The sequence below is a fragment of the Rhagoletis zephyria genome, unplaced genomic scaffold (assembly GCF_001687245.7).
Source record: "Rhagoletis zephyria isolate East Lansing unplaced genomic scaffold, Rhagoletis_zephyria_1.1 Rzeph_scaffold_02525, whole genome shotgun sequence".
In the NCBI taxonomy this organism is placed as follows: domain Eukaryota; kingdom Metazoa; phylum Arthropoda; class Insecta; order Diptera; family Tephritidae; genus Rhagoletis; species Rhagoletis zephyria.
Genome location: NW_016159609.1, coordinates 60,804 through 72,380, shown reverse-complemented (window position 1 = coordinate 72,380; position 11,577 = coordinate 60,804). Strand labels below are relative to the sequence as shown.

General features: G+C 37.0%; 2 protein-coding genes and 1 long non-coding RNA gene across 13 annotated transcripts in view; 2 read left to right on the top strand and 1 right to left on the bottom strand.

The window, feature by feature from the left end:
* Window positions 1-11,577, top strand: part of LOC108367068 (zinc finger protein 236-like) — a 31,727-nt gene that overhangs the window by 3,111 nt on the left and 17,039 nt on the right. The window lies entirely within an intron of this gene.
* On the top strand, window positions 8,596-9,297 carry LOC108367069 (DNA-directed RNA polymerases I, II, and III subunit RPABC3-like). Its single transcript, XM_017621605.1, has 2 exons — window positions 8,596-8,683; window positions 8,738-9,297. Exon 2 carries the CDS (start codon window positions 8,757-8,759, stop codon window positions 9,207-9,209), a length of 453 nt encoding a protein of 150 aa, XP_017477094.1. The 5' UTR covers window positions 8,596-8,683; window positions 8,738-8,756; the 3' UTR covers window positions 9,210-9,297.
* LOC108367070 (uncharacterized) lies at window positions 8,895-9,625 on the bottom strand. The gene is made up of 2 exons (XR_001848200.1): window positions 9,315-9,625; window positions 8,895-9,243 (listed from the first exon to the last, which is right to left on the bottom strand). It is a non-coding gene; the product is annotated as an uncharacterized LOC108367070 (long non-coding RNA).

Here is an 11,577-nt window from a genome sequence, read left to right as displayed (position 1 = left end):
AATAGCGGCAAATCAGCTGCAGCTAAAATTCATCCACGCCAATATTAAATCCCTTTTTTTATGTTGAAACTGAAAAATATTCAGAGGTCGCCAAAGCGCTCAAAGTTTTCCATATAGGTACATATTTTATATGAGAAAAAACAAGTTTTCGTAGAAATGGTATAGATTTCATGAAAATTAATATTATATTAATATTAAAATTTATATTTATATAATTATAGAAATCGGTTAAAGTGGTCCAAGGTTATGCGGAGCATACTTAAAAAAAATATGTAAATAAAAAAAAAAAAATATTCCGACGAATTGATAATCTTCTCCTTTTTGTGAAGTCGGTTAAAACGGGGTATCATTTTTCGGCATAGAACTATCCTATGGGGTGACAGCATTAAAATTCCGACTTTACTTTTCCACGTGTCTCTTTGGACCACCCTAATGAAAATATGTATACAGTTTTTTGGTATAAAGCAATCCTATGTCTACACAAACCCTTATGTCCACACATATATACATCTAGCTTTTAGTATCAAGTCATGAGATGCAACTCCCCTACTTTAACTTGCTCCTTTGGATATTCAGAAACGACAGAAGACATCGACGCCATTTCTACTGCGGACAACATATTAACCATTTCTTTATTAGCTATCGGATAATGCTTATTTTGTGGACGCAAAAAGGGATCGATCCTTCAAGTGGTTTCGATTAATTACTCCAGGCTGAGGTGCAAATACCCAATCGGCTAAATCTTGCAGTAGGGAGAGTTCTCGCCCTTCTGTAACCCGCCAGAGAAAATTGAAATAACCAGGTTCTCTGAAATGCATATTTATCGAGAGATTAAAATACTTTACGCTTCCCTCAGTTCGCCCGCCACGATTTTTTAAGCTTTCAGCATTTAAAACCATACAAAATTGAAAATAAAGAAATGAAATTTTTCAAAATTGGTGAAAATGAGAATGCGTGTATGAGATTCAGTTTTACATTTTAAAATTGAATTTCATGAATGAATGAATGAATCTTAAATCTAAAAAGTTTATGCAAAGTTTCGAGCACTTAATTTTGATATATAATTTGTCTCTGTACGACTCGTAGACCGCTGGGAATAAGCGCCTTGTTTCAGAATAATATATATATATATTGCTTAAAATTATGTGGGGACTTATAATCAGGGCTGCCAACTTGGCTCAAACCGTGCCATTTCTGTAAACATCAAATGGCACTAAATTTTTCAATTTGGCACTTAGTTCCAAAATGGAACTTTTCAAAAATAGTAATATTTCAATAAATTTTTGTAAAATCCTTCGCGTGTACTTCTTTTTCTCAACCAAAAATTTTCTAATTTTTAAAGATTATTCAACTGGTTTATTTTATTTTGGCATTGCACGTTTGTTTTAGAAATGTGGTTCTTATTTTGCTGCTAAATGGGAAGGATTAAAAGGGATGGCACCATTTTTGGCACTGTTATTTTTCTATTTGAAATGCATCATAATAAACCAAAAAGGGAATTTCAGATTTTTACTTAGTTACGGTTCTTTGTATTTCAGCGACGATGTGAGACCTTATTAAGGATTATGTACTTTTATATAATTGTGCATACATACTTACATACATACCAAATCATGGATCCTTAATTCAAAAAATCATTCCACTAAAAAACTGTACAAAACCAATTATTTTCAGCTAATTTACCATCCGCTCCCGTTGAAGCCTCAACAAATGCAGATGTCTTTTTTTTCTCTAAATGCTCTGTGTCTTCTTTAGTGTAGTGTAGCCATTTCTAACGCCAACATGAATGTTTAGAAAACTAAACTATTTTTAGTTAAGAAAATGTAAACAAAGCAATATTCTACAAACAATGAAATGGCCATTGTGGCGCTGTTCGATGTTCACCAAATTGCTTAGACGAAAAACCAAAGAGTTCAACGTCTGTGGCTCCATTGCCTGTGCGTGTGTGTGCGTGCGCGTGCGAGCGCGTGTGCCTGTGATGGCAAAGGGTAGTCAGAGAAAATGGGGCCATTAAGTGATAAACCGTTATGCATTTGGATAGAAAACAGAAGCACTCACTGACTGCAACAAATTTTAGAGGTGCTTGGATTAGATGGCTGCTTGTTTCCATGGCGGTAATAACTGCTTGAGTTGCTGCTAACAAAAACAACCCCACCACTACACCCACCATGCGAAAGTTGCGTATTTGGTTGGAATTGGCTTATTCGTCAATGGCTACTTTCTATAAGCAAATGCGAATGTATGTATGTACATATATGTACATACATATGTCTATCAGCCACAAATTCATACTCATACTTTACGTATCGACATATGTATGACCGATTGTGTGTTTTCCAATTGTATAAACAGAAAACTCAAAATCATTTGATTTTCTGGCTTTTCAACCGGGAAAGTTGCTCTGCTACTCTGTTATTCTTGCAATAATTTTCTAGTGAATTTAATAAATACATATGTATGTACATATGTATGGCGTACATCCAAGTGAAAAATTTACAAGGTGAGAAAATTCATGTGGGACCATTAAAATAGAGCAAAGTATACAAATAGTAAGCTTAAAATGTTTGGGAAATACTAATTTTTTCCACGAATTTAATTGTTAGGAAATTTATTGAAACGCAGCACTCCTTCATTTTGGTTGTACATAAATGTGTGCGAGCATGTTTGGTCTCCTTTTCCTTCTCTTTTTAAAAGAATATACACCAATCAATCTTGAAGAAAGCATAAATCTTTGATCAAAGGCAGCGGCAATTATTGGTGGGATTATTGCGCTCAAGTAGCCGCGAACCAAGGGAAAGAGAAATCCATGATATACCGGCAATGCGAGTTAAGTTGAATTAGTTTTATTTTTACATATTAACATGGTCTTTAAGAAGGCAACGAAGCCATTCAAACTATTCAAAGACATCTAGACACAACTTTCTTGTGAGCACCCACCAACTCTTTGCCCTATGGGCATCAAAGGGTTAATATAGGTAATAATAATATTTTGGCGCTCACACATTTTGCTAAGTGTTTGGCCGAGCTTTTCCTCCAATTTATCTTATGCGTCCGCATGTTGTTACACAAATAGAGGAACCTACAATTTTCCGCCGCCTCCGAACGGCAAATGGATTTTTTTTGGGAAGCCTTTTCAAGGCAGAAATACATCCCGAGGTTTGCCATAGCCTGCCTAGAGGCAACCGTTGTTTGAAAAAAAACCATTTCTAATTTAGATGCTGTGCGAACCAGCGAAGGAGCCCAGGACCTACGGAGTGGTAGTACTCACCTCTAACCATTCAGCCACAGCTAGCGGTGATATTTAATCCTTATTTACATAAGAGGTGTCTGAGAGGAACTAAAGTATAAGTTATAAGGGTCGCGATGACTTTCTCTGGTCGCCAAACCTCTTCGCTTACAGACGGAGTATTTACCACATTCTAATTTATTCAAAACTAAACTGGACGTTATTCCCTGCGGTGCGCAAGTGTCCCCACAAAATAAAGTTACTAGTTCTGAGATAGTATCTAACAGAACAATACTTGAACTGGTTGCTTTGTTATGCGATGAGGGACCCTGGATACTTAAAAACTCCTAATTTCTGCTGAAAGATGAAGTGTAAAAAATGAAAATCTAACCACGATTCTTTGATCTGTGCAAGCATCAACGTGCACGAACAAAGTATTGCGTTGTTGTTGTTTAAGCAACATAGGCTCACGGATCGCTCGGCTATGACAATCGTCAACGGACGAGAGTTTTCGTTTAGTTTATAGCCCTGTATGCAGCTCTCAAGAAAACGGTCAAGAAAAAATTGCCATTATTTCGCGTGTGTGTCCAAGGAATTTTGACATTTTTTATACCTCACAGCCTGTTGCCTCACTCTTTCCTCAAGAAATAATGGAACGGGCATATATTTCTGTTGCAAACCTGGGTTGCCTTGTGCTCTTTTTTCACAAAAAANTCTTAAGAGCTGGATACTAAGCTTATCTCTGAACTGTCTACACTGTAATGCTTATGGGACTGCAACTGTTGACCGCCAATGACAGCTCCATTATAAAGTAGACAGTTGAAGCCGTGCTGTGCTGTGCTTGCCTTGTTATAGAAGCAGCGTTTGATAGTACGTCGCAATCTGGAGTGCGCAGAACGCTCGAGAAAAGAAACGTGCATGCCAGTGATCCGCATTTGGATGGATACCCCGCTGCAGTGGAATTGCTGAAACCGAAATAGGGTACAACGTGGTACAACTACTAACAAAAAAAGGAGTGTTCTGTGAGAGGGCTTTTATCCCCTGCTCTGTGGAGTGTTGTAGTGGATGAACCGCCCTCATTCCACTTAAATACTAGGAAAAGAGCTCTGCCATCCTGAGGGACAAAACCCTGGAGCGAGTCGTTGTCAACGTCGCCAGCCAAGTTAAGTATCTGGGGCTAATCCTAGACAGCAAACTTCTGGAAGTAGTTTTCATAGAGCAGTTAGCCAAATGAACTCTGCTTAGCTCTGCTTGAGATGAATCTGGAAAAGGTAAGATTATACCCTCTAGGAATATGGCTCCCGCTACATCTGTTCCCTAGAGATGACATAGGCGGAACCGTAGTATTTAAGAATATATTTAAAATAGAGCCATAGCATATCCGACTTCGAGGGACTGCTTTATAGTTGCACATTGCATTGGTACACAGATGGCTCGAAGACCCCAGAAGGATAAGAGGCTGGAATCCTCGGGCTCAGGACAAGGATCTCTGTTCCAATGGGGAAATATTCGAGAGGGTACTGAAATGAGAGAATTATAATACTGAGCGGCAGCCAGATGGCGCTCAATGCTCTTTTCTCATATACTAGGTTTACATATAAGGATAATCTCCTCAACTTCGACCTTAACTCCCTAATCTGTAATTAGAAAAAGGGATTAGTCATACAAAATTCGTCCCTCGTTAATCTGTAACTATGAAATAATCTCAGATTTAACCGATAACTTTTCGGTGTCCAACCTAGTTTTATCGATTATTTTTGCGAAGAAGAGGAGAAATGCCAAATGTAAAAGTAAACAAAAAGGGACGCTTGCAAGGAAAAGAGGTTTGTAAAAGTATTTTTAATAAAATATTAACTTAAAATATATTTAAATTGCTTAATCAAGCACAAAAAAGGATCACGGTGGCACAGAGAAGAAACATAACTTTTCCTTGAGATGTGAGAATAACAAGCACAACATATTTGACGGCTAATAATATAAGATTTGCCTGTGTAAACGGGATGATTTAAACCGAGTTTTGATTGAGATAATATTTATATTTACATGAACATAATTTTATGATGTCAAATCCTCGTTAGTTATTGGCAGACACAATGAGCCTTATGAATATAAACAAAGCAATTGATTTTTCTTAAAACATCAGACCTTCTACTGGCCCGTTATGCCGTAGTGGCGTGGCTTTAGTGCTGGTGGGCAGCGTTCTGCTGACGCCGACGAACGGCTGGCACGCTGCTAACGTCGGTGAGTGGTGCTTTGGTCGCGTCGGTACGTAGCGCTCTCGGCAATGTTTGTGAGTCGCGCCGGTGAGTAGGGTAGGCGAGTGGGTGTCGCCCGCTCGCGGCGTTACGGTATACTGTGCCAGGCGGTGATCCAAGCCGGTTTGGTGCTCTCTACTACTGAGCGATGATCTCTTGTGGTGTTATCAACGATGCACAATAAATCGCTCCATCCAGTCGTAGCTGTTCAGTCGCTACCACAGCTCCGTGCTGGCTGACTCTTTTACGGTCGTGTTGTATCTTTAATAGGCTATGTGCTTGATGTTACGTGGTCGCGCAACTACATGTTGCTTTATCACAGCGACGAAGAGGCTGTCGGGTGTGGCTATGACTTGTGTTGCTGCGACTTGTTGCCTGGATGGCTGCTTTGGCTTCTATTGCGATGGGCCAAATTATTCAGGGACATTTGGTCCTCACAGTACCTTACTTCAAAACCAACAAAGAACCCTATGGCATTTAAACGAAGGTGACCTAAGGAGAAATCTACAGCAGAACCTGCTGGAAAAAGGGCGGACTCGAAAAGCACGCCCCAGAAAGAAGAAACGTTGGCGAAACGATGGTGCGAGGGGGCCAGGGATCACCTTCAGGTCGCGCTTGTCAACGAAGCCAGCGAAGGCAGCGATAAGCCCGTTCAGGAGAGGTCGGTCGAGATCGAGTCAAAACTCTCTGAACGGGTGTTTGAAAATCCGGACAGCTCTATTCTAGGATTTGACTCCAGTGAGTCCCTGAGGGGTTGTCGGATTTTCAAATGTAGAGATGATTTCTCTAGGGAAATTATCGGCAAGTGCGTAGTCCAGCTCAACAACGCCTGGAAGGGTTTGAAGTTCAAACTAATGCCTGCCGAGGAGAAACCTAGGAAACCTAGGGTCCGCATTTGGCTGCCGAAGATGTGTATGGACAGCGACAAGCTGATCTGTTTCCTGCAACAGAAGAATCTGGAGATACCAATGAGTGGAGATACCAGTCATTCGTGCGGAAAATCCTCAAGAGGGCGCGCACAGTTCTTCGTACCTTCTGAGACTTAACGAAGAATGTATTGAGCATTTGCAAAAAATTTACAAAAAGCTGCTCTTCACGGTGAGAACAGCTATACTAAAAATATTCTACTCCAATGAACCGATTCCAGGCTGATATCGAGGACGCTTACCAGATGTTGGGCAATATGACCCTCAATGTTACCGCGAACGAAGAGGTCGCTGAAGGTGCCAACCAGGTGTTGGCAGGCACAGAGCTAGTTGAAAATGCCGAAAAAGTCGATGGAGGTCGTCCAGGCAAATCTTAAGCACTCTAGGGCCTCCTCGGGTAAGCTCCTTGTCTTCTTAAGGGAGGAAGACATCGAAATCTGGGGGGAAATATCCTAAATTAACTAATGAATTTTATCGAGGGATTTTTTTAAGATGAGAATTTTACAACAAAAGGCGGGTTTGTTGTTAGAAATCATCATGATAAAAATATAGTAAGGTAGAACCGCTGAGAGTCACTTTTAAAATTCTTGACGTTTCCAAACATTTTAATTTTTAAATTTACTCACAAACTCACACACACATTTTCATTTTCAATCTCAAGCAACAACAATTTCGAACAATTTCAATTTTTTATTTTCACTTTTATATGATTTTAAAATGTTGGCAAACTTCAAAAAAAAAACAATGGCCGACAAATTGAGAGAACGGTTCTACCTTGCTATGTTTTTATCATGGAAATCATTAAAAATAGGTTTCGAAAGTGATTTTTGTTTTTATCCTAAGTAAAAGACGATAATTGATGTGAAATGCTGTACATGAAATACGATATAACTGTTTATCGATTAATACAGCACCCGTCTTCAGGGTACATACGAAAAGCAAGAGTAAGTAATTTTTTATTGTTTTTCTAGCGGTTGTTTAAATAAACATTTTCTCTACAGGCAAGGAAACGCGAACTCAACTGGGCTGCAGCCGAGAAAGACTGCTTGCGGGATTTGGTCAACGGGTACATGGATGTAATCGAACAAAATGACCTCCGGATGATTAAACGGAAGAAAGATGCTTGGGAAGCCAATGGAATGGATACGGTAGTGCAGAAATTTCGCATCAGGCTCGAATGCATAAAAGAAATAACCTGATGGACCTAAAATGCCAACTAATTCGCCTCCAAATAAGAAATAAGTGTAGTGAATTAGTTACGTTATCTGAACCAATTGTTTAGATGCCGTACCTGTAGTTTTAAAAGGCTGTTTCCTACATAGTCGTAGTTTTTATGAAATAAGGAAAGACTGAATTTAATTTTTTTACGCGTTCTATAATGTATACATGCATGTTCACTTAAATTTTAAATAAATATGTGCATATGAAGGATGTTTGGGTTTCAATTTAAATTAGTAAAATAGTAGTCAGAAATATTTATTAAAATTCAGTTCTTTATGCTCTCCCTGAATTTAAAGTGGTTTCTAGGGTGTCTCCGCATTATGCAACTGATACCCGGGGAGTAGTGGTATCCGCATCCAAAACTAAGAAAATATGTTTAGTGTAGTTAATTTTGCAGGTTTTAATTCAAAGTAGAGGACTTATATGAAAAGTTTCGTTCTTTGGCAATGTTATGAAGCACAGCAACAGCGGTAACTACATTTTTAGCTGTATCTAGGCCAACCATCAACCTCTCGAAAATTGAACGACACTTAGATTTGATTTGCCCATTCAGGCATGTTTTTTTTTTTTGAACGTGTAGCAATGTGGCTCCTATTATATCTAAAAAGAATTATCAGAAAATTCAATATTTCAGGAATGCTTTTTATAAATTCTACCTTTCTTCTTTTGCTGTGGACGGATTGCACAAATAAGTCTGACTATTTGTTACTATACAAACCTATGTTTTCTTTCATTGAACAGCTAAATTTAATTTCCCATATCAAGAAATTATTCTTAAATAATTCCGTTTAGGAAATCCTGGATGATTATTAAAAATTTTGACATTTGAAAATCTTATTGAATACACCGAATATCATCAATAAATTTTTGGAAATACACATCACCGCTGAAATTCCTCATACCACAAACATTTTTGAAGAAATGGCAACTCGGAAGATGTCACACAGCCCACTGTCAAATTTGACAAGCCGGCTGACTGAATGTGCAACCACCGCACACAACTTGTCTCACAGAAGGCGTGTTTTATCAAAACAAATAAAGTGGCACAAATAAAGGTATTTGAATGAAAATAAACTACAATATTTCTCATCTGTCTTTGCACTTTTCAGAGTTCAACCACAAACAAATATGGCCGGCGTTCTATTCGAAGATATCTTCAATGTGAAAGACATGGATCCGGAAGGCAAAAAATTCGATCGTGTCTCGCGGCTGCATTGCGAGTCTGAATCGTTTAAAATGGATTTGATACTCGATATTAATTCATGGTTATACCCCATGGAATTAGGTGATAAATTCCGCTTGGTGCTGGCTACAACTTTGCGAGAAGACGGCTGTCCGGACAGTGGCGAATTTAACCCGCTGGAACAGGAAGGCACACGTGCGGATAGCTTCGAATATGTTATGTTTGGAAAAGTGTATCGAATCGAAGGCGATGAAGCTCATAATGAAGCGTCTTCCAGATTATCAGCGTACGTTTCCTTCGGTGGCCTGCTGATGCGTCTACAAGGTGATGCCAACAACTTGCACGGCTTTGAAGTTGATCAACAAATGTACTTGCTGATGAAAAAGTTAGCGTTTTGATTGGCAGGGTTGCTGGATGAGCGTAGAGTTTGTACTTGTGTGTATTTGTAAAGCGTAGTTTTTAATAAATCTTAATACTGTACAAATAGGCGATGTTTTACATACCTATTTCCACTCTGAATCTAGTCTGGCAAAATAATTTTAAGTGGAAAATTATGGTAGGTGAGATAGCTTATAAGCTCATAAAAGGAGTCCGCTATACATGCGAGGAATGAGTAAATTTTCAAATTCCAAACAGTTCATTATTTCATATCATGATCATTGAATATGCCAACTTTTCATATCGGAACAATGGAGTGCTATTGTGTAGAGCTGGGATACTATTGATAGTATTGATAGTTGAGAACTGTCGCCCGTATCGATAGTTTTTGAAAACTATCGATGACGGTTTTAGCAAGACTTCACAATGTCTCTTCTTTACATCTCTACATTACATTATTTTTTTTTTATACAAGAAAATTCACAACACAGTCGTAAAAAAATTTAAGTCATTGGGATTTTTAGCAACTATAAGCTTACGCTGAGTTATAGTAAAATTTAATAAGCTATAAAACTGCTTACACAAAATTTTTTATAGAAATTCTAATTAAAAGGCTTGAATTTTTTAATTATTTTGTAGTTTTTTATGTTTTATACAATTTTATAAAAAATTAGTAGACACCAAATAAACAAAAAAATAGTCAAAACTGCTAAAAATGTTGCAATACCATATTCGTTTTCTTATAACATGGCAAAATGTTAATATTTTTCTTTGTCCGGATTTTGATATGCGTCTCCGTATTTGATCTCAGTTGAACTTNTTAATAAGCTATAAAACTGCTTAGACAAAATTTTTTATAGAAATTCTAATTAAAAGGCTTGAATTTTTTAATTATTTTGTAGTTTTTTATGTTTTATACAATTTTATAAAAAATTAGTAGACACCAAATAAACAAAAAAATAGTCAAAACTGCTAAAAATGTTGCAATACCATATTCGTTTTCTTATAACATGGCAAAATGTTAATATTTTTCTTTGTCCGGATTTTGATATGCGTCTCCGTATTTGATCTCAGTTGAACTTTTATAAGTATGAGTTGTCAATTTAAACGAATATCTTTTATTTTGTTTGTTTTGTAGTAGTATAAATGTATTTTTATAGCCAGTTTCACTTCTTTGCACTTCAAAAGTGACAAAGAAATTCCGAATTTAATTTCGCCATATAAAAATTAAATTCAGATTTTGCCTGTCGCTATTCAAGGGGATGCAAGTGTATGTATATAAGTTATATAATTCAGACGCATGAATTAAAAAGTTTATTTTATTTTTATAAGCAGTTCTTTTTAATACACTCAAATTAAAAAAATATATACATACAATCTCTTAAATTTACAAAGAAATTTATAAATTTTATAAATATATTAATTATTTAATTTCCAAGCAATTGAGCGTTTCAATTCAATACCTTTCATGACGATAGTACAATCGATACTATCGATGTTTTTAACTATCGTTTCGAAAACTATCGAATGGCGGTACTATCGAGTGTATACCAGATCTACTATTGTGAATAAAAGCTTATACCCTAACTAGATATACAAGTAACAAAAATACATCGATGTTTTTGGGCATCGAATGTACATCGATGTATCGAATGAAATTTATACAACATCGTCATGAGATTGTATTTACTAAAAGTATGTTAACATATTCAAAAAATTTCCATCATAGCTAGTTTGTTAATTACCCCGTTCACAAAGGCACTTCGCAGATTTCTAGCCGTCAAATTTGATGTGCTTGTTATTCCCACAATTCAAGGAAAAGTAAGGTTTCTTCTCTGTGCCACCATGATTTAACCCCACGTTTTGGTTTTTTTTTTAGAACTGGATACTTAAACGGCTTTCTCACGGCACCTCAATTACGTTATTCGCTCTCTCATTCCGTAATTCGCACTCCAACTACTCTTCGAATTACGTAATTCCCGATCCAAAATTTTGAAGAACGAATTACCTTACTTGTTGGTAATTCAGATCCAATTACGATGTGAATTACAAATAAATCGGTGCCGTTTCTAATTTTTTTTCGGAAAATTATCGAACAAGGTCAAATAAAAACTTGCATTTTTTCTCAGTACGAAAAGCAAAGTTTATAAATGTATATTTCCCTAATTTAATACGGAAACTTATAAATTTTTTAGAAAGAACCTACATTTTGCATCAATTTTGCAATGAAGAAAAACACAAACAAAATGGACGAGTCAGAGAACTGCCAATTTGAATTAAGACTGTGCTCGTGGGAATAGGGTAATTTGCGATCGTAATTGGGGGAGCGAACAAAGTAATTCAGGATGGCGTGGGAAACTGGTAAAGCTTTAAGCATAAAATTCAACG